We start from the raw sequence: 24528 nt of genomic DNA, 5'->3' as shown, positions 1-24528 counted from the left end.
CAGAACAGAATGTAACGGAACCGCGCCGGCACACCCTGCGGTGGTATCCAGGAGAGAGACACGAAGGGAAGGATATTGTGGAACAGTGTAAACGAGATCAAGCACAAAGGAGAGCCAGTAAGAGTTGTGCCGAGAGAGAGAGAGAGAGAGAGGCAACATCTTACTGAGGCGCGTAGTCTGTGGCCGGAACACCGTAGGAGTAACTGACTTCAAGCCTTACTTCAAACTCCGCCGGACAGTTAATTATAGGTTAGCTGTCTACCTTATATTTCCTAAGAAGACATAGGGGGCAACATTGGGAGAGGGGCATCTCTAGGGTCCCGGAAGACCTCCAAGCCTTCCCGTCATACGGGTGCGTCCTAGCCAAAACATACTGGGGGACGAGAAACTAGTAACATCTGGAACTAAAGAGAGAGAGAGCTGTAGAGAACGAACAAACGAGAACAGCAGTTGTGAGGACTATTCCAAATGCTCAGCAGTGTAGGACTACAACACACAGGCGCTAGTGGTAGTCAACGATTTCCATCTGCGAAGGAAACTCTGGATGTGCCCATTGGACCGGCCGGTCTCTGATAGCCCTGTTAAACGTGCTCTGGATTGAGGATCCTGAAGTCTTCAGTAAAGAGGTAAAGAGACTGCAACCCTGTGTCCTCGTTATTGCCTGCACCTCACACCATCACCATCCACCTTACTGGGAAGCCCTGGGGACAAACTTCACCTGTGGGAAGTTATACCATCCAGCTGTCATTCCATCACCCCAGCGGATCCCACAGCAGCGTCGGTCACCCTGACCGAACACCACAGGTGGCGTCACGAACCCCTGACAGACTGTACCACCACCTCCATTGGACGCCCCTTAGCAGGGTCACGGACCGGGCCTAGCCACCGTGACAGCCTCAGCACCGAACCAGAGAGGCCCGGTACCGAGAACCCGTGGCCCTGTGTCTGGGGGCGATCCATATACTGTATATATATATATATATACAGTGGGGCAAAAAAGTATTTAGTCAGTCAGCAATAGTGCAAGTTCCACCACTTAAAAAGATGAGAGGCGTCTGTAATTTACATCATAGGTAGTCCCCAACTATGGGAGACAAACTGAGAAAAAAAAATCCAGAAAATCACATTGTCTGTTTTTTTTTAATCATTTTTTTGCATATTATGGTGGAAAATAAGTATTTGGTCAGAAACAAACAATCAAGATTTCTGGCTCTCACAGACCTGTAACTTCTTCTTTAAGAGTCTCCTCTTTCCTCCACTCATTACCTGTAGTAATGGCACCTGTTTAAACTTGTTATCAGTATAAAAAGACACCTGTGCACACCCTCAAACAGTCTAACTCCAAACTCCACTATGGTGAAGACCAAAGAGCTGTCAAAGGACACCAGAAACAAAATTGTAGCCCTGCACCAGGCTGGGAGGACTGAATCTGCAATAGCCAACCAGCTTGGAGTGAAGAAATCAACAGTGGGAGCAATAATTAGAAAATGGAGGACATACAAGACCACTGATAATCTCCCTCGATCTGGGGCTCCACGCAAAATCCCACCCCGTGGGGTCAGAATGATCACAAGAACGGTGAGCAAAAATCCCAGAACCACGCGGGGGGACCTAGTGAATGAACTGCAGAGAGCTGGGACCAATGTAACAAGGCCTACCATAAGTAACACACTACACCTCCATGGACTCAGATCCTGCAGTGCCAGACGTGTCCCACTGCTTAAGCCAGTACATGTCCGGGCCCATCTGAAGTTCGCTAGAGAGCATTGGGATGATCCAGAGGAGTTTTGGGAGAATGTCCTATGGTCTGATGAAACCAAACTGGAACTGTTTGGTAGAAACACAACTTGTCGTGTTTGGAGGAAAAAGAATACTGAGTTGCATCCATCAAACACCATACCTACTGTAAAGCATGGTGGTGGAAACATCATGCTTTGGGGCTGTTTCTCTGCAAAGGGGCCAGGACGACTGATCCGGGTACATGAAAGAATGAATGGGGCCATGTATCGTGAGATTTTGAGTGCAAACCTCCTTCCATCAGCAAGGGCATTGAAGATGAAACGTGGCTGGGTCTTTCAACATGACAATGATCCAAAGCACACCGCCAGGGCAACGAAGGAGTGGCTTCGTAAGAAGCATTTCAAGGTCCTGGAGTGGCCTAGCCAGTCTCCAGATCTCAACCCTATAGAAAACCTTTGGAGGGAGTTGAAAGTCCGTGTTGCCAAGCGAAAAGCCAAAAACATCACTGCTCTAGAGGAGATCTGCATGGAGGAATGGGCCAACATACCAACAACAGTGTGTGGCAACCTTGTGAAGACTTACAGAAAACGTTTGACCTCTGTCATTGCCAACAAAGGATATATTACAAAGTATTGAGATTAAATTTTGTTTCTGACCAAATACTTATTTTCCACCATAATATGCAAATAAAATGTTAAAAAAACAGACAATGTGATTTTTTTTTCTCAGTTTGTCTCCCATAGTTGAGGTCTACCTATGATGTAAATTACAGACGCCTCTCATCTTTTTAAGTGGTGGAACTTGCTCTATTGCTGACTGACTAAATACTTTTTTGCCCCACTGTATATATATATATATATATATATATATATTATTTTTTGTATTTTTTTTTTTTTGATCCCCATAGGGTCATGAACCTTTGATTACTTTTTATATACTGCAATGCAACAGTATTGCAGTGTACAGGGAGAAATCTGATCTCCAGTTTCACAGGGGCACCATTATAGTGGATAGCGGCAACGGGAGCCTTCAGCATTGCAAATCATCAGTATTTTGTCATATCACTTGAGGGGTTGGGATAGACGATGGGCGTCAGAATGATTGCTCCACTGCTGTCAAAGATTGCTACTGTTTAACCATCTAAGGCTATGTGCCCACGTTGCGGATTCGTGTGAGGATTTTTCCGCACCGTTTTTGAATAATCCGCAGGTAAAACTGCGGATTTCCTGCATTTTTTGTGCTGATTTCACCTGCGATTTTACACCTGCGGATTCCTATTGAGGAGCAGGTATAAACCTCTGCGGAATCCACACAAAGAATTGACATGCTGCAGAAAATACACCGCAGCGTTTCCGCGCTGTATTTTTCGCATCATGGGCACAGTGGATTTAGTTTTCCATAGGTTTACATGGTACTGTACGCCGCATGGAAAACAGCTGCGAATCTGCAGCCAAATCTGCAACGTGTGCACATACCCTAAAAGTCGCTGTCAATCAGAGCTTTCTCCGGTTGCTGCTGTTAGCAGCAGGTGTCAGCTGTATAAGGGTATGTGCACAATATCTCTATGTATCACTCTACATTTCAGCATAGTTGTTGGTGCCATTTTTCTAGGGTATATCATCAATCACTAAGTATAACTGATGTGGTAATAAAAAGTTTCTGCTGTACCAGGAACTTTGTCTTCCATCAGTTTAACTTTTCTGGGCATTCACATGGTTTGTCATGGACTGGAATTGGACCAACCGTGCCACCTTTCACAGAAAGATAAAAGACAAGGAGTAGCACAGGGCAGGCATTCCTAGTATTAATGACTCTTTATTTCTAGTTATTGGCTGGAATACGAACACTTACATTTTATCAATTGAAAACATTGAGCAAATAAAAAAATACAGCGCTAGAATTTCTGTTGAGATATTCTTTTATTTGGCAAGGAGAAATGCACAAACGTAGAGTGTCCAGAATCCTTTATGGTTTGGTTTTTCAGTTCATAATTTGCTTCACTTTTAAGAAAAAAAAACCCTTTCAGCCCTTTCCAATTCAATCGTCTTTCACTGGAGCCTTGGCCAGGAAATCGCAAGGCACCTACAGCTCTGGCAAAAATGAAAAGACCACTGCAAAATGTTCAGTTTTTCTGATTTCTCTCTTTATAGGTATATTTTTGAGCAAAATATAAATTGTTCTTTTATTCTATAAACTTCTGACAAATTAGATCCGAAGTTCCAAGCAATGCATTTTGTATTTATTTTCTAAAAATGAGAAATGGTCAAAATAACAAAAAAAATACATTGCTTGCAGACCTCAAATAATGCAATAAAACAAAAACAAGTTCATAATCATTTAGAAACAACAATATTAATGTTTTAACTCAGGAAGAGTTCAGAAATCAATATTTTGTGGAATAACCATGATTTTTAATCACAGCTTTCATGTGTCTTGGCATGCTTTCCACCAGTCTTTCACACTGCTTTTGGGTGACCTTATGCCACTCCTGGTACAAAAATGTAAGCAGTTCTTTGTTTGATGGCTTGTGACTATCCATCATCCTCTTGATTACATTCTAGAGGTTTTTAATGGGAATCAGGTTTTTGTTATTTTGACCATTTCTAATTTTCAGAAAATATATACAAAATGTATTGCTTGGAAATTCGGAGACATGTTGTCAGTAGTTTATAGAATAAAAGAACAATTTACATGTTACTCAAAAATATACCTATAAAGAGAAAAATTAGACAAACTGAACATTTTGCAGTGGTCTCTTAACTTTTGCCAGAGCTGTACATGCAAGCCAATTGGCGGTCATTTCCTAACCTGCTTAAAAAGGCCGACCGTACCCCCATGCGCACAGAACGATCGTAAATACATAGTTCTGTGCATGTAGCATATCATTTATCATGGCAGCACGTGTCCTGTTTACACAGGAGAACATTGACAATTAGCAAGCTTAAAAATCATTTCACCTGACCAACAAGTGCTTTGTTTTCCGTCAGGTGATTGGCAGCCTGTTTAGATAATCAGTTTTTACCATCAGAGTTTAATCAGTTTTTCTCATATCAAAAATAAAATAAAAAACTCATGTGTGAAAAATTAACATCTGAATGAGCTTTTAAAGGGAATCTGTCACCAGGGTTTTGCTTTGTAACCTGAGAGCAAAATAATATTGGGACAGAAACCCTGATTCCAGCAATGTGTCACGTACTGGGTTGCTTGCTGTAATTTTGATAAAAATCACTGTTTTCTCTGCTGCAGATCTACCAGTTCTCTGAATGCTGAGCTCTGTATAACCCCGCTTACACCACTGATTGGTAGCTGTCTGTGTACACTGTGCATAGGCAGAAATCTGCCAATGAGTGGTAGTTCCAGGATTATACAGAGCAAGAGAAGTACAAGGCACGAGATGAGTCCTGTAGTGATAATATCCTGTTGATAAAACAATGACTTTATGATAATTAACACACAGCAAAGTAAGTGGTGCATGGCTAGAATCAGGATCTCTGCCATTCCATCATGCTGTGCTCAGATTAAATAGTAAATATCTGTTGTTCACAGCTTTCCTTTAGTGCTCACTCACACTGCCGTATAGTCTCTCATCAGAGATTGATTCAAGTGTCCTCTTAATGTGATCCGATTCTGTCGCATGAGACAATCGCAGCACAGGTGTGGAAAAGATGGAGAACTTAATTTCTCCATCTTCTCCATTGTCTCTGTGCGCGTTCATCGGACTGCACTCTGATGACATCCGATGTTGTCCGATGGTTTACACACACCCGTAAACTTCTATAGGTGTTCATGGCCCAATATTGGATGCTCTCACAGCTTGCCTCTCAGCCTTCCGATACACCAGTGTGAACGAGCCCTGAAGGTGAGAAATGTGACAATATCTCCATTCATGCTACAAAAGACTGTGCTCAATAGACAGTTTTTTTTATGTGTAGATGTGTTAGTAAATGTGGCTATAATGTGACAACACAACAGTGGATATTCCAACCAAATACAATGAATGAGGCAGAATACTAATGATTTTCAGTTTTTAGAAGAACTTTATCCAGCACACCATGATTTTCAAAAACCTGGAAAATCGCTGTACGATGAACTGATCCTTAACTATTTTTTTTTAAAAAAAGTGTGATCTAAACACACCATTTACACAGGGTGGTCCAAGAGCAGGCAGATATCTGTCTACCCAACCTCTGGAGCTGATGAGACCTCCACCAATATGCGCCTGTCTTCTATGATGGATACATTAGTGTGGAATTCCTATGCAATCTGGTATTAAGTTTGGAAATGTACTAAAACTTTTATTTGAACTCATCAATAAACCATAAAAGGTTTATTTAAAAAAAAAACAACAAAAAAAACCCTAAAATGAAGTTTAAAGCCCCAGAGATATCAAGCTTGCTAGAGTACAATATATGTGTTTTCAAAGCCATTGTAAGAAAAGGGAGGTGTTTTTGGAGCGCACGAGGCTGTTTGAGACAGACAAGCTAGAGGATTGACACTGCATGACGTGAGATCCTCATGAGGCTGGAAATACACAGCATCTTCCGAAAACACTGAAGGGTCTTCATTGAAATAGTTGTATGGTCTAAGGTAAAAGCCTACTCCATTTCCTGCAGTCACTGTGTTGGGGATATCTTCTGCATGGGGAATGTGCAAGAAACCAGTGGTTATCCAAGCCACCAAATCCTATAAATAAAACATAAGGTCGGTGTTAAATATGAGTTCAATGACCAAGAATTAACCTACTTACTAACCTGAACAACTGTGAAAAACAACAGTAACTCAAAATATCAACTAAAATATTTATGTATTCATTGGCAAAAATGGAGATCGCCATGTAATTTTTTAATAAATGCCCTGATATGTAACACATATGTATGCCATACGCTAGGTACAGGTGTATGGAGGGGGTTCCAGAGCTGAGCCCGCACCACTCCCAGATGTATTACACAGTCAGCATCTGTGCTAACAGCAGCGATCAGAGTTAAGCTTTTATCACTGCTGCTCAAACATCTGTCACTGTCTATTTAGGAGATAATATGCAAATTGCCTCTTCAGAGAAAAAGAGGACTTAAACTCTATAGCGCCACCTGTTGGAAGTAGCGATCCTACAAGTCACAATCAACCCTTTAACGAGTCGTGCAATATGACTTAGGATAAAAGCCAAATTAGTATCTCAATTCGCAGACACGGTGTTTCGGGCTGTTGGCCCTCGTCAGTGCGAAGCACGAGAACTAATTTGGCTAGATGAGAGGCTATTTAGTAGATTGGCATTTAAGATACGTGATCCTGTAGTGAATCTGTTTGGGCGCCATCCGCCTCACCGCAACATGATCACAGGTCACCAGTGGTTTGAAATGACAGCCATTGGGCTGGCAGAAAGCTCACACAGGTGCCATAATTTTTAGCTGGTTATTTTTAATGCACCATGAGCACCGCAAAAACTGAACCCAAAAATCTAAAGCGGAATAGCAATTTTTTCTTTTTACCAAATCGTTATACTTGGACTATTTTTTTCCTGTTATCCAATATATTGTATGTAAAAAAATTAATGGTGGCATTCAAAATTAGAACTTTTCCCTAAGAAAAAAATAGCTACACTGATAGAAAAATAAAAAAGTAATGACTCTTGGGAAAGGAAAAACCAAAATGAAAATTGGGGTTAAACAATGCTCAACTATCAACTATTTCTATCTAACATGTATGGCTACCTATAGTATGCATAGTTAGTGGTAGAAAATTACACCACATAAAGTTTTAATTTGTCTAAATGATCATGTCCACAATTTGAGGTGTGTGAGATGTAGAGCATTTGCTGGACTGGGATCACGTCCAGGAATGATCATTATAAAGTTTTAGTCACATTTCTTTCGATTTATGTTGTGGTTTTTGCCCAAACAGATTACTGGGTTAAATTTCTACACTACACCCCAAAAGGCAATCTGTACATGGCATTATGTAAAGGCCGCTAAGGAAACCGATGTGGCCTAAGGTTCCCAGACACTCACCTCATCTTGAATACTTTCATTGTCAATAAAGGTAGAGAACTGAACTGCAGGTGACCATGGATCATTTTGGTTATAAATGCTGCTGCTCATTTGCTCTTCTTCTTTGTGTTTGGTTACAGCCAACTTATATCTGGAAAAACAAAGGGGAAAAAATGGAATACACTGTGTGCAGAATTATTAGGCAAGTTGTACTTTAGAGGATTATTTTATTTTATTGATCAACAACTACGTTCTCAATCAACCCAAAAGACTCATAAATATCAAAGCTTAATATTTTTGGAAGTTGGGGTGTTTTTTTTTTTTTTTACATTTGGCTATCTTAGGAGGATATCTGTTTGTGCAGGTAACTATTAGGCTGCCGTCACACTCGCAGTATTTGGTCAGTATTTTACATCAGTATTTGTAAGCCAAAACCAGGAGTGGGTGATAAATGCAGAAGTGGTGCATATGTTTCTATTATACTTTTCCTCTATTTGTTCCACTCCTGGTTTTGGTTTACAAATACTGATGTAAAATACTGACCAAATACTGATAGTGTGACGGCAGCCTTACTGTGCAGAATTATTAGACAACTTAATAAAAACCAAATACGGTATATTTCCATCTCACTTGTTTATTTTACCAGGTAAATCAATATCACTGCACAAAATTTAGAAATAAACATTCCTGACATGCAAAAATAAAACCTCCAAAAATTAGTGACCAATATAGCCACCTTTCTTTATGATGACACTCAGCAGCCTTCCATCCATAGATTCTGTCAGTTGCTTGATCTGTTTACGATCATCATTGCGTGCAGCAGCCACCACAGCCTCCCAGACACTGCTTCGAGAGGTGTACTGTTTTCCCTCCCTGTAGATCTCACATTTTATGAGGGACCACAGGTTCTCTATGGGGTTCAGATCAGGTGAACAAGGGGCCATGTCATTATTTTCTCCTCTTTGAGACCTTTACTGGCCAGCCACGCTGTGGAGTAGTTGGAGGCATGTGATGGAGCATTGTCCTGCATGAAAATCATGTTTTTCTTGAACGATACGGACTTCTTCCTGTACCACTGCTTGAAGAAGTTGTCTTCCAGAAACTGGCAGTAGGTCTGGGAGTTGAGCTTCACTCCATCCTCAACCCGAAAAGGTCCCACAAGTTCATCTTTGATGATACCAGCCCATACCAGTACCCCACCTCCACCTTGCTGGCGTCTGAGTCGGAGTGGAGCTCTCTGCCCTATACTGATCCAGCCTCTGGCCAATCCATCTGGACCATCAAGAGTCACTCTCATTTCATCAGTCCATAAAACCTTTGAAAAGTCAGTCTTAACATATTTCTTGCAGCAGAAACAGAATAGCCGGTCTCAGGAGTGCAGAAGTAGAACACAGACACCAGTTAGGGTAAACCACAACGCGTTTCAACGGCACACGCCGTCTTCTTCTGGTGGATATTTATTAATGATATGCAAGGAAGCAGTATTTAACCTTACAAGGACAAATCACAGAACAGTAGTAATTACATATGCAAATGTAACATACAAAAAGTGGGCATGTATCATTAATTACAACATTTTAGCAGCAAAGCAGCAAATATAACATACAAATAGTGGGCATGTATCATTTGCTAAAAGATTTTAGCAGCAACAAATTGCCTAATAAAAACCAATTGAAAGAAAAATAAGAAAAAAAAATAAAAATTATCACCAAAGCAATAATAAAAAATTATCATAAAAAATAAGGAAAAAAAAATACAAATGGACGTCTAGTTAGCAACTTTCTCAATCATGAGGTTCAGACCCTCAAGGGCCAGTGTACCAAGCTTAAAAATCCAGAAGCTTTCTTTTTTTTATTAAACTACTCAAACCGTCTGTTAAATACTCAGGTATATGGTCAATAATTGTCAGTTGCATCGCTTTCCAATTTTTTTGGTGCATCAATAGAAAATGCTTCGATAGGCTGTGTAACATGAAGCCATTTTTTATGTTCTGTCATTGTTTATTTATATATTTCTTGGCCCAGTCTTGACGTTTTATCTTATGTTTCTTGTTCAAAGGTGGTCGTTTTTCAGCCTTCCTTACCTTGGCCATGTCCCTGAGTATCGCACACCTTGTGCTTTTTTGTTACTCCAGTAACGTTGCAGCTCTGAAATATGGCAAAACTGGTGGCAAATGGCATCTTGGCAGCTTCACACTTGATTTTCCTCAATTCATGGGCAGTTATTTTGCGCCTTTTTTGCCCAACACGCTTCTTGCGACCCTGTTGGCTATTTGCCATGAAACGCTTGATTGTTCGGTGATCATGCTTCAAACATTTGGCAATTTCAAGACTGCTGCATCCCTCTGCAAGACATCTCACAATCTTGGACTTTTCAAAGCCCGTTAAATCTCTCTTCTGACCCATTTTGCCAAAGGAAAGGAAGTTGCCTAATAACTAAGCACACCTTATATAGGGTTTTGATGTCATTAGACAACACCCCTCTTCATTACAGAGATGCACATCACCTGATTTACTTAATTGGTAGTTGGTTCTCAAGCCTGAACAGCTTGGAGTAGGACAACATGTATAAAAAGTATCATGTGATCAAAATACAACTTGCCTAATAATTCTGCACACAGTGTAGCTCAAGTCCAAGAAATTCACCTTCACAGTAAACCCTATGAGGAGCATAGCTATAAGTTTACAAAGAGAACTGTTGCACCAGTGGGTCTAGTGTCTGAGGGGCTCCGAAGGCTTTATGCCACATAAGGAAACACCAGTATTATAAATGTCACATTGTAAGCAGAGGTCATTTTTCATATTTTCCACTAGGGCCTAGGAGCTTCAAGCTTCCAGTTTGGCACCCATTACATATAGAAAGAGCTTGAATGCATAACGGTCAACATCATAGTTAATGTTAATGTATATGCATATGGAGCGTATATGACTCTGAGTGCTTTCTAACCAAATACAAATACAGTGGCATAACCTGAAGCTAATGGTCCCAATACAAAATCTAGAACAGGGCCCCCAACTATCATAGTTTTTTCAATAGTACTAGTTTTGTCATATGGGCAAAAGGAACCTTTTGGGTTGCCCTAGACTCTAGCGCGCATAAGCAACACCATCTCCAAAGCCTACGATAGTTAAAACTTTGGACAAATAATAAAAAGATAAATGACCATTCACTGACATGAGACATGAATGGACCCTGCTTGTAATCTGGAGGAGATGAGAAGAGTGACATGACATGCGTATGACGCTGCCGCTCTATATAACACCACAATAGCTGTAGTTTTGGAATCTGCTGCCCCTCTTACACATACCAAAGCTCGTACTCGTAAAATCAACAGACAGCCCTGGCACACCAGCCTGACCAAAGAACGGAGGCGAGTTTCCAGGGCTGCTGAGCGGAGATGGAAAAGATCCCACTCCAACGAGCACTTCATCGCATTCAAACAGTCCCTCACTACTTTCAAGGGCACACTCGCCACAGCTAAACAATCCTACTTCTCATCTCTCATATCCTCCCTGTCTCACAACCCTAAACAGTTATTCAACACCTTCAATTCTCTCCTCCGTCCCCCAGCACCTCCTCCCTCCCCACTTATCTCAGCTGAAGACTTTGCCTCATTTTTCAAGCAGAAGATTGATAAAATCAGAGACAGTTTTGGTCAACAACCCCCAGAGCCCTTGCTCCCAACTTCCCAGCCCTCCACCTCCAAAACCAACTTCTTCACCATTACAGAAGATCGACTCTTCACTCTACTCTCAAGATCGCAACTCACCACCTGTGCACTTGACCCGATCCCATCCCACTTCATCCCAAACCTCACCACAGTCTTCATCCTAACCCTAACCCATCTCTTCAACCTATCACTAACAACTGGTGTTTTCCCCTCAAGCTTTAAACATGCCTCAATCACACCTATCCTCAAAAAGCCCTCTCTTGACCCATCCTCTGTATCTAGCTATCGCCCTATATATCACTTCTCCCCTATGCCTCCAAACTACGGGAACAACACGTCTATCTTGAACTGTCCTCCCATCTCTCTTCTTGCTCCCTCTTCGACCGCTTACAATGTGGCTTCCGGTCACACCACTCCACTGAAACTGCCCTAACTAAAGTCACCAATGACCTATTAACCGCCAAGAGCAAGCGACACTACTCTGTCTTCCTCCTCCTGGACTTGTCCTCTGCCTTTGACGCAGTGGACCATTCCCTATTACTACAGACCCTCTCATCCCTTGGCATAACAGTCTTGGCTCTATTCTGGATCTCGTCATATCTAACAGACCGGACATTCAGCGTCTCCCACTCACACACCACTTCCTCACCTTGCCCCCTATCTGTCGGAGTCCCGCAAGGTTCCGTCCTAGGGCCCCTGCTCTTCTCTATTTACACCTTTGGCCTGGGACAGCTCATAGAATCTCACTGCTTTCAATATCATCTCTATGCTGATGACACACAGATCTACATGTCTGGACCAGATATCACCTCCCTACTAACCAGAATCCCTCAATGTCTGTCCACTATTTCATCCTTCTTCTCTGCTAGATTTCTGAAACTTAACATGGACAAAACAGAATTCATCATCTTTCCCCCATCTCACGTGACCCCCCCCCCCCAATGAACCTATCGATTACAGTAAACGGGTGCCCACTCTCCCCAGTCCCACAAGCTTGCTGCCTCGGGGTAATCCTTGACACTGATCTCTCCTTCAAACCACATATCCAAGCCCTTTCCACTTCCTGCCACCTTCAACTCAAAAATATTTCACGGATCCGTACATTCCTCAACCAAGAATCTGCAAAAACCCTAGTCCATGCCCTGATCATCTCTCGCCTTGACTACTGCAACTTCCCACTCTGTGGCCTCCCCTCGAACACACTCGCACCCCTCCAATCTATTCTAAACTCTGCTGCCCGACTAATCCACCTGTCCCCCCCACTATTCCCCAGCCTCTCCCCTCTGTGAATCCCTTCACTGGCTCCCCATTGCCCAGAGACTCCAGTACAAAACCCTAACCATGACATACAAAGCCATCTACAACCTGTCTCCTCCATACATCTGTGACCTCATCTCCCGGTACTTACCTGCACACAACCTCCGATCCTCACAAGATCTCCTTCTCTATTCCCCTCTTATCTCCTCTTCCCACAATCATATACAAGATTTCTCTCGCGCATCATCCCTACTCTAGAACCCTCAACCACAACACATCAGACTCTCGCCTACCATCGAAACCTTCAAAAAGAACCTGAAGACCTACCTCTTCCGACAAGCCTACAACCTACAGTAACCACCAATCGACCAAACCGCTGCACGACCAGCTCTACCCTCGCCTACTGTATTCTCACTCATCCCTTGTAGATTGTGAGCCTCGCGGGCAGGGTCCTTTCTCCTCCTGTACTAGTTGTGACTTGTCCACATACAAGAAAAAATGAGGGCACTCACCAATCTTCACAGGATTCGAAACTTTATTAGGAAAATCTTCACATAAAACTCATGACCGGAGCTGGCAGCGCCGCGGATGGTGTGAGCAGGGGAGAGCTGGGACGACGGCCGTTTCGCGCTGTGCTTGCGCTTCTACGGGTCCATCACTGGTCAGGTGAGACAGCGGAAATATAGTGCCGAATCAACTGCACCTCCCCTATTCAGCTGCCTGACCCTCCCAATTGTAAAAGCAATACAAGTTAAAAGCACAATTAAAAACATGTTACCACACACAATATCTAACATAGCACTGGAACTGCGAAACGGCCGTCGTCCCAGCTCTCCCCTGCTCACACCATCCGCGGCGCTGCCAGCTCCGGTCATGAGTTTTATGTGAAGATTTTCCTAATAAAGTTTCGAATCCTGTGAAGATTGGTGAGTGCCCTCATTTTTTCTTGTATGTGGACTATGTTATATTCTGATTGAGAGGCGCACCCTAGTCAGGATTTCGACAGCTGCAGTATTCAGAATCTGATGAGCACGTAACCGAGATTGGTGGATATATTACCGTTGACGAGCAGTGCCACCCACTCTTTCTATTTATTTGGACTAGTTGTGACTTGTATTGTTTAAGATTATTGTACTTGTTTTTATTAAGTATACCCCTCCTCACATGTAAAGCGCCATGGAATAAATGGCGCTATAATAATAAATAATAATATTAATAATAATGATAGATTACTGACAACACTGTTTTGCTTTAGTGTCTAAAAATTAGGAAGCTAGCATTTTATGCAAACCTCATATATGGCATTTTGTGTGGTTAAAAAGGACTAGTTACTCGATGCAGACATATTCACATTTGTTTCATCTGGACCCCACTATGTGAAATCTCTGCTTGTAGTGCAACCTGGCGTTTCTTCTCTTCAAACATGCAATTTCACTCCTCCTTCCAAGACATTCCCAATCACAGCTCGATAGAGTCTGAGACTGATAGACTCCTAGATCAGCTGTGTATGGCAGGGAGGGAGGAGTGGAAACAAATGCCACCAGAGAAGACACTGAAGAAATGCCTAGTAGGACTGCAAGCAAAGATTTCACATAATGAACTCCTAAAACAACGTATGAGAATAACTCTACAGTATAGTGACACGGCTCAAAACGAAAAAAAAAAATAATGGCAGAATCAAGGGAGCTCAGGGAGCTTGACAAGGAATTTAACTGAATTTGTTTTTAGCAAGTGACAGATCCTCTTTAAAGGGGTGATCCACCACCTAAATATATTTTCTAAATATCTATCCTTACACCGTAACCACTTTTGTAATTTGCTTTATTACACAGTACCCTAAAGCTTTCCCAATCTTGCTAATTTCCAAATGTGGCTTTTTTACTGTACTTCCTGTGATGTTTCATTTAAGAGGAGTCTCAAATGTGACGTCATAGGAGGCTGGCACTGCGCTAAATCCCGGTAGCATCCACTGCCCCTCCTGGAACAAGCTATCTCAGGGGACAGCGATGCAGTAACACACTAGTTTTTTGCATCGCTGCTCCCTCTGAAGGAGTCATAGATCTCTGGTGAAGGACGCTGTGGAAGAGGTGAGTGCAGCACTGGCACTCTGCTTCTGTCTCCGCCACCACAACTTCTGTTAAAGAACTTCAGTTGATGGAGATAGAGGGTGTATAGGGCACAAAAATACTTAATTTTGAGATTAAGGCCTTCAACATTACTCATAGTAAAAATGATTCTGTGTTTTGTTCTCACTTGTTAGAAGGGTCACTTGGTAATAAGAAGTGTCACTTGATTAGAAGTGTTAAAGAAGCCCCTGTGATTCTCTAGCGTACAGAGATGATAGATATTGCGTGACATTACAACATTGCACTTACTTGGCCCAGTTCATCGAGTTGTGTATAGAACTTTTCTCTGGAAGATAATCTCCTGCAAAGCTGACCATCTGGATCCTATAAGAACGCTCATGATTCCACTTATTCTTCTGTTTGCTGGCAAACTGCATGTAACGAGGCATGTGGCCTTGCTGCTCAAATGCTGCCTGGTCTTCAGACACAAGCACTTTCTTAGTAAGCTTAGTTTGTTGCAATTGCCTTTCTGGACTCCAGGGAGCTTTCAGTTCCTCAAACTCCATATCATGAGCAACCAGGGAATTATTTATTCCTACAGGCAAAAATTCACATAAGGTTAATAAGATATCATGCATAATCATAAATGACAGAAAACACATCAAAGAAAAGTGACTATTCTTCTGCTCCAAATGTCTCCTTGTGTACTTATCGAGTTTTCTACAAAAGTATTGTGAAGGATTAGAAAAACATGGATACGTTCTCCCATAAGCATTGCCTTACCTGTCTACAGACTGTGTGGTATTATAGCTCAACCCATTCACTTCAATGAAGAAAAGCTGTAATACGAGACACAAAGTCATTTCAGTAGGCCAGCATTTCGGATGTTAAAATCATTTTTTTCAAGCTGGTGTTATAAAGTATTCTAATTAACTGAGATAATGACTTTTGGGTTTTCATTGGCTGTAAGCCATAATCATCAACATTAACAGAAATAAACACTTGAAATACACCACTCTATTTGTAATGACTCTATCTAATATACGAGTTTCACTCTTCGTATTGAAGAACTGAAATAAATTAACTTTTTGATGATATTCTAATTTTGTGAGATGCACCTGTATTTATTATTCCAGCAAGAACTACTGGTGCTCAGTTCTTCATGGCGGTGCCCAATATTTTAAGTGCTCCTTTTCTCCCACTTGTTTGCCCTCAATTTATCTCTGCCTCTTCTTTGACAGCTCCAGCTTCATAGAGCCAGAGAAGGGCAGAAATAGATGGAAATCAAGCAGATGGTATGGTGTACTGTATATAAATGACTGAAGCCAAGGGAGCACTGACCGCCTGTACATGGTTTGGACAGTCATTTCTAAACAGACTCCCTTTAACTTTATAATGGGGAGAGCTACATTCACGAATGGCCTTCCCGTCTCCTAGGTGCTCCCTGAGGGCAAAGATTTTTGGCAGTGAATATCCGGTCCATCAGTTGAACATGATTTATTTTCTGAAGATGGTAGTTATCGAGAACTTCCAGCGGTAAAGGCCCACAACATGGAAAATAGGCAATATATATTAATCTATATGAAATCTATTACAGTGAACGGCGAGTTAGAGGATTATTCCCAACATCAAAAGTTATCACCCATCTAGTCAGATCCAACTGATTCCGAGAACAGGGCATTTTACCCCATGCCGACATGTAATAGTATGCCACATATCGGGTGTTATGTATGGAGTAGGTTAAGGAGCCCTCAACATACCTGTAACAGCAGCAACCAGAGCTATTTCCTGTTGCTGCTGTTTGCCCATTAAAATGCTGCTGTCCCCAGTGGTGACGGGACAATGTTGTATCACGTGCAGGCTGCAGATAGTCAATGGCGGCTGTCTGGCTGCAGTTCATCAATATTTCTTCAGGGGAATGTCCACTCTGAAAAAATAGTATAGGCTGCAACTGACGAGCAGCCGCTCATTAGCTCCAGGCAGCACGTGTCACTACAGGGAACAGCGGCACAGACAACACTGGAACAGTGAGTATACAATGTTTTTATATTGATTGGGCTACTGAAATGATAATGCAGGTCACAGGTGTTGTCCAATACAGGATAACCCTTTAATAATTCTATCTTTGAAAGTTTTCTTACTTTGCAATTATTTTTTTTTTTTTGCATGGTATTGTACATTAGATACATTCAGCAATACTGGCTAACCAATTAATGTATGTGACAGATTAGGGTGTTGGATTTAAACATAACTGATCCAGCAGCCTACACAACACCTGCATGCTTGACTCGGCAAATGCACATGTGTATGGAGGGGTTGGAAAAACATCCATAACATTTATCTTAAATGTATGGCCAGATTAAAGGGGTTTTCCATTTACAGCAACCTGTCCTTCAGAGGCATGCGTTTTGTTAAAGTTATAAAATCAATGTTACTCACCTTCACCGAGTCCAGAGCTGCCTCTACTTTGCTGCTCTGGTCTTTGTTTACTGGCTGCAACGGTGAAGTCATAACTACAGCACAAAACACTGCTGCAGCCAATCACTAAGCTCAGTGGCTGTGCTATGTAGATGAAATGAACCACTAAGCTTGGTGATAGGCTGCAGCAGTGATGAGTGCTGAGCTTAGTGATAGTCTGCAGCAGCGATGTGTGCTGAGCTTAATGATTGGCTGCAGCATTGATGTGTGCTATACTTTGTGATTGGCTGCAGCATTGATATGTGTTGTATTAGTGTCACCAAAACTGCAGCCAGTAAGCACATACTGCCGCAGCGACAGAGGCAGTGTTGGACTCTGGGAGAGAGTAACACTGATGTTATTATTTCTATCGAGCACAGAATGATGAGATGCTGCTTTTTTGTACAGAGTAAATCATGTGAATTATGCCAAGTACTTTCCATATAATAGAGTTGGGGGCCTCTGTCTGCACAGGGGCCCACCGTGGGGATTTCCCTATTCCCCTATGAGCCAGTCCAAGCCTGGTTATATCGTTACTAGATGGTGGCCCGATTCTAACGTATCGGGTATTCTAGAATATGCATGTCCACATAGTATATTGCACAGCGCACGTAGTATATTGCCCAGCCACATAGTATATTGCCCAACCACGTAGTATATTGCCCAGTCCCGTAGTATATTGCCCAGCTATGTAGTATATTGCCCAGCCACGTAGTATATTGCCCAGCCACATAGTATATTGCCCAACCACGTAGTATATTGCCCAGTCCCGTAGTATATTGCCCAGCTATGTAGTATATTGCCCAGCCACGTAGTATATTGCCCAGCCACGTAGTATATTGCCCAGCCACATAGTATATTGCCCAGCCGCGTAGTATATTGCCCAACTGCATAGTATATTGCACAGCGACGTAGTATACAGCACAGAGCCATGTAGTATATTGCCCAGTCACGTAGTATATTGCCCAGCTACATTGTATATTACACAGCAACGTGGTATACAGCACAGAGCCACGTAGTATATTGCCCAGTCACGTAGTATATTGCCCAGCCACGTAGTATATTGCCCAGACACGTAGTATATTGCCCAGCCACGTAGTATATTGCCCAGCCGCATAGTATATTGCCCAGCCACATAGTATATTGCCCAGTCACGTAGTATATTGCCCCCGCCACGTAGTATATTGCCCAGCCACGTAGTATATTGCCCAGTCACGTAGTATATTGCCCAGTCACGTAGTATATGCCCCACCACGTAGTATATTGCCCAGCTATGTAGTATATTGCACAGCGACGTAGTATACAGCCCAGCACGTAGTATATTGCCCAGCCACGTAGTATATTGCCCAGTCACGTAGTATATTGCCCCGCCACATAGTATATTGCCCAGCTACGTAGTATATTGCACTGCGACATAGTATACAGCACAACAGCACAGACACGTATTATATTGCCCCGCCACGTAGTATATTGCCCAGTCACATAGTATACAGCACAGAGCCACGTAGTATACAGCACAGAGCCACGTAGTATACAGCAAAGAGTCATGTAGTGTACAGCACAGAGCCACATAGTATACAGCACAGAGTCACGTAGTATACAGCCCAGAGCCACGTAGCATACTGCCCAGTCACGTAGTATATTGGCCAGTCACGTAGTATATTGCCCAGCTACGTAGTATATTGCCCAGCTACGTAGTATATTGCACAGCGACGTAGTATACAACACAGAGCCACGTAGTATATTGCCCAGCCACGTAGTATATTGCCCAGTCACGTAGTATATTGCCCCGCCACGTAGAATATTGCCCCGACACGTAGTATACTGTATTGCCCAGCTACACAGTATATTGCACAGCGACGTAGTATACAGCACAGACACGTAGTATATTGCCCCGCCATGTAGTATATTGCCCAGCTACGTAGTATATTGCCCAGTCACATAGTATACAGCACAGAGCCACGTAGTATACAGCACAGAGTCACGTAGTATACAGCACAGAGCCACGTAGTATACAGCACAGAGCCACGTAGTATACAGCACAGAGTCACGTAGTATACAGCACAGAGCCACGTAGTATATTGCCCAGCCACGTAGTATATTGCCCAGTCACGTAGTATATTGCCCCGCCACGTAGAATATTGCCCCGACACGTAGTATGCTGTATTGCCCAGCTACATAGTATATTGCACAGCGACGTAGTATACAGCACAGACACGTAGTATATTGCCCTGCCATGTAGTAGATTGCCCAGCTACGTAGTATATTGCCCAGTCACATAGTATACAGCACAGAGCCACGTAGTATACAGCACAGAGTCACGTTGTATACAGCACAGAGCCACGTAGTATACAGCACAGAGCCACGTAGTATACAGCACAGAGCCACGTAGTATACAGCACAGAGCCACGTAGTATACAGCACTGTTGTGAATTCTGTGGCAGAGCTCCCTCCTGTGGTCACAAGTGGTACTTCGGCTGATTCTCTCTGTAAGCTTCCGTTGGTGGAGGGAAGTGGTACTGCGGCTTCTGAGTTTCCTCCCTCAGGTGATGTGGTGAGGTCGTTAGGTGCTGCTCTACTTAACTCCACCTAGTGCTTTGATCCTGGCTTCCTGTCAATGTTCCAGTATTGGACTTGTTTTCCTCCTGGATCATTCCTGTGGCCTGCTGCTCTGCATAGCTAAGTTTTCCTTTGCTATTTTGTTTGCTTTTCTTCTGTCCAGCTTATCTATTTGTTTGCTGGAAGCTCTGGGACGCAGAGGGTGTACCTCCGTGCCGTTAGTTCGGTATGGAGGGTCTTTTTGCCCCCTTTGCGTGGTTTTTAGGGTTTTGTGTTGACCGCAAAGTTACCTTTCCTATCCTCGCTCTGTTCAGAAAGTCGGGCCTCACTTTGCTAAATCTATTTCATCTCTACGTTTGTCTTTTCATCTTACTCACAGTCATTATATGTGGGGGGCTGCCTTTTCCTTTGGGGTATTTCTCTGAGGCAAGGTAGCCTTATTTTCTATCTTCAGGCTAGCTAGTTTCTCAGGCTGTGCCGAGTTGCATAGGTAGCGTTAGGCGCAATCCACGGCTGCCTCTAGTGTTGTTGGATAGGATTAGGGATTGCGGTCAACAGAGTTCCCACGTCTCAGAGCTCGTTCTATGTTTTTGGATTATTGTCAGATCACTGTATGTGCTCTGACCTCTATGTTCACTGTGGTACAGAATTGCCTAATCATAACACAGCACAGTCACGTAGTATATTGGCCAGTCACGTAGTATGCACCATATCCCTGTTAAAAAAAAGAATTAAAATAAAAAATAGTTATATACTCACCCTCCGGGTGGACCCCGAATCGAAGTGGCCGGTTACGGATGCTCGTCACTCGCTCCGGTCTGAAGCTTGCATTGTGGTCTCGCGAAATGATGACGTAGCGGTCTCGCGAGACCACACGTCATCATCATCTCGCGAGAACGCAATGCATGCAGCGGTCACCGGGGCGTCGCGAGGAGCATCCGTAACCGGCCGCTTCGATCCGGGGTCCACCCGGAGGGTGAGTATGTAACTATTTTTTATTTTTTTTAAATTATTTTTAACATTAGATATTTTTACTATTCTTGCTGCATAGGCAGCATGAATAGTAAAAGGTTGGTCACACAGGGTTAATAGCAGCGTTAACCGAGTGCGTTACACCGTGGTCAATGCTGCCATTAACCCTGTGTGAGCGCTGACCGGAGGGGAGTATGCAGACGCCGGGCACTGACTGCGGGAAGGAAGGAGCGGCCATTTTCTTCCGGACTGTGTCCGTCGCTGATTGGTCGTGGCTGTTTTGCCACGACCAATCAGCGACTTGGATTTCCATGACTGACAAAGGCCGCGACCAATGAATATCCGTGACAGACAGAAGGACAGACAGACAGATGGAAGTGACCCTTAGACAATTATATATATAGATTAACACTTATTTTGGCTGGGTGATAGGATCATAATGCCTTTTTAGATTCCTCCTACATCCAAAAGCCTTGTCCAGTGCACAGAATCCGCACTATACATCTGTCCCAACTTCCTATATCTCTTTAGGTTGTAAGCTATAAGCAGTATCTTTTCTCATTTTGCATATTTAAAAGGTTTTTCCAGGCTGTGGGCAAATTTCTGCAGTCACTCCATGTGACTGCAGATTGCCAAATTGTGACTGTGTGCAATGTGCACACGGTCACGATTCACCTGTTTTCCCAGCATGAGTGGGCAATAAATCGGAAGCTTGTGGTCACTTGGCTGCTCTCTCATGTAGGGAATACAGGGGAATTGTGATACCAATAATCCAATAATGTTGTCAATTTAATTACTGAAGTTTAACCCTGATGTTGCTGCCAATGCAGTAAGGCTAGAACTAAACCACAACTCTGGTTTTGTGACAGGAAATCTCAGGAAACTTACGCAACCAAGAATTTTTTTGCAGCTGGTCTGTGACTTATTGCTGAGCAAATATTCCAGAGCTGCTACTTGGCAGTAAAATTCAGGCAAGTTGCAAACAAGTCGCACAAAAATAATAAGTCGCAAGCAAATTGCCTTGACACTTATGGTGGCAATGTAGATGTTCCTGTTGTGGTAGGTCATGGGTCACAGTGAAACCGTATTGATTGACAGTCATTAGATGCAAGGTCACAATATGAAAACACTAATCTTCTTTTGGCACAAGTGTTGCCTTTTAGCATTAGCAAAAATAAGCTCTACTTTTGGTTTGGACGATAAGTTGTTGTGAAGCATCTACTGATTGTAAAAAGATTAAGGATTAAGAGGTTAAGTATATAACGAGAGAAGTTTCCTTACCTCCAACATCCATGTCCACCTTATAGTTTATAAAATGTGTATGGATGGTCCCCAGAGTATGAGGCCCCACTCTATTTCCATGTTGCAGCCCGGCATCCGTGAAGAAAGTTGTACTTATATATCCTGTTGCATGAACTTTTGACTCAATAGCTCCATTTTGATAGAACATAAAGTCAAACACATAATCATAGTTTCCAATGGTGGCAATGGTTCTAATAATCAAAACAGTGTTGGCCAATCCACCGTAGTAAGAAGATCCAAGACTTGAGAAATGCCGTCTCAAAGGAATACCGGAGTTGAGTTCAAATATGCAAATGGATCCTTTGTTAAGAACAGAGCTGTCTGAGTCAAGCAAGTAATGGGTATCTATGAATGTAGCAAAATAGGGACAGTCAATGCCACGAACCAACTGGAAGGAAGAACGACCAATGCCAAAGTGTCCATCCATGTACCTTGTTGACATTCCAGTAGGAGCATTTGACCCATACACAGAGATAGTTTCTTGGATGCTAAGCTCATACACTATCCTTTCCCCCTTAAACTTGATATCATATAACCTGAGTCCTCTATTTACATTAATCCCAAATGCAAAACTCCAGTGTTGGAAGAGCACCTGGTTGTTCTTTACGCTATATCGAGCACCTTGTGGTTCATACTGCCTAGGACTATCAGAGACTGAACTTTTGGGGGATTTCAGAGAAGCGATGTTATTCTCAAGATGTGGCATTTTCAATTTCACTACCTTCAAATGTCCCTTCTTATATTTCTCCTCTAATTTAGACAAACTTTCAAAGTACTCACCATTATAAAACACTCTTTCCACACTCCACTTACTAAAGTTAAGGTCCTTATGGTTCAATAAAATTTCTAACCCAGTTGGATGCAGGAAATATCCACTACCTTGTGTGTTAAAGAAGAGATCAAACCAGGTTTTTCGCTCTCCTGATGCAAAACCTCTTGGAGCGCTAGTCAAAGCAGTAAAAAATTCAATGTTGGATTCATTATGGCCCAGTACTTCCTTGAGGAAACTTTTTGCCTTGCTGTATTCTTTAAGAAGAAAGTGCTTTCGTATCTGATTATACTCGCTGCCAATGACTGGTCTACGATGATAAAGTAGTTTGCTTTTATATCTCTGAAGTGTAACATCATTCCTGTATGTAGGATTTGGAAGAGGTCCCACCACAAACTCCTTAATTTCAGGTTCTGAATGACTTCCAAAATAAATAACAGCCATTGCTTCTCTCCGGGGTTTAGGTCCTCCTTTGTCCAGGTAAGATAAAGCATCCTGCTTGCTGGGAGGCAGTAGTTCCACCGAATATATGCAGTTGGAAGAAGGGTCAGCATTAGAGATGTCCACTAGATTCTCATTGATGTTCTTCTTAAGATAATCCACTACCTGGGCCAGTTCTTCAGGTGTTAGGTCTGCAAACACCAAACTCTGATCATTGTGCTTGAAAACAGATGTTTTCTGATCACCAGAATTACAAGATTTCAATCTGGATCCAAAGAGAAGTACAGAAACCAAAGCTAAAATTGTGACAACTGCCAGGATCAGAAGCGTAGTGACTATTTTAACATTCATGTTTGCCTTGCATTAATCCATTAATCCATCGGGTCCTACAGTGTAAAAGTTTGAACTCTGTGCCTTGACTCACAAGGATATTTCTACCACTCATTCCTGCCTATTTAACTTGCTGGATCCTATAAGAAAACTGGGAGGAGGAAAGGAACTAGATGCTGAAGAATTGATTATGCGATTTGTTTTTATCCTTTTTGACTAACCCTAGCCTGTAACCTATCCAGCCGTGACTTTACAGATACAGTCTTGCAATGTGAAGATGTAGGAAAGTGCTGAATGTCTTTTTATTTTAAGTGTAAAGTCCTCATTCATAATGTTATACATATTATATCATGTCAGCCCAGTCTAACTACATCCCTGCTGATATAGAAATATATTAAAAGTTACTTTTGTTAATTCTGTTGTGGCCATAAATTATTTGTGAATATTCATGCAAAATCTTTTAGAACCTGATGTCCAGCAATGTTTATTACATTCCCTGCATCTGTCTCTCATCAAGTGCCGGGGGGGAATAAAAAAATGTCTGAATGTAAGTGAGGAGAGCAGCAAACAAGTACAGGAATTTGTTTTTACAATCTGTTTTACTTTATGCTCCCACTAAACAATCATTTTTTTACAACTCTTTCAAGTTTACCTGTTGTTTCAGCTAACCTTTCAGAATAGGCTGTGGTGTGTGACATTCTGTAATTGACAGATCCCTCTTTAACCCCAGTGGCACCCTGAGATCTTGTTTGTGCTGTTTTATTTTGTTAGAATTTTAGAAGGTTTAAAATTGTAGCAGTAATTTTTAATTTCTCCAAGGAAATTAGCTAAACTTATTTTTTTAGGGACCTATTAAGTTTTGAAGTGTCTTTGGGAGTCCTATATATTTCAAAACCCCGCAAAATGATACCATTTTAAAAGCAGCACTCCTCAACATATTCAAAATGGCTTTCAGCTAGTTCATTAACCCTTCAGGTGCTT

General features: G+C 42.3%; 1 protein-coding gene across 2 annotated transcripts in view; it reads right to left on the bottom strand.

The window, feature by feature from the left end:
- Window positions 1–3640: 3640 nt before the first annotated feature.
- The window catches only part of LOC138664860 (amine oxidase [copper-containing] 3-like), a 46725-nt gene continuing 25837 nt past the window's right edge, over window positions 3641–24528 (bottom strand). Inside the window, exons 1-4 of one of the 2 annotated variants that reach the window (XM_069751868.1) lie at window positions 21987–23596; window positions 15027–15312; window positions 7746–7875; window positions 3641–6423 (exon numbers count right to left, since the gene is read on the bottom strand). In XM_069751868.1, the coding sequence (XP_069607969.1) occupies window positions 6136–6423; window positions 7746–7875; window positions 15027–15312; window positions 21987–23568 (2286 nt within the window). In that variant the 5' untranslated portion in view covers window positions 23569–23596 and the 3' untranslated portion in view covers window positions 3641–6135. Of the gene's footprint in view, window positions 6424–7745; window positions 7876–15026; window positions 15313–21986; window positions 23597–24528 lie in introns of those variants that run through there. The other variant, XM_069751869.1, reaches the window with a different exon arrangement.

Source organism: Ranitomeya imitator, chromosome 2, assembly GCF_032444005.1.
Source record: "Ranitomeya imitator isolate aRanImi1 chromosome 2, aRanImi1.pri, whole genome shotgun sequence".
NCBI classification, from domain to species: Eukaryota; Metazoa; Chordata; class Amphibia; order Anura; family Dendrobatidae; genus Ranitomeya; species Ranitomeya imitator.
This window is presented reverse-complemented; position numbering and strand designations above follow the sequence as displayed.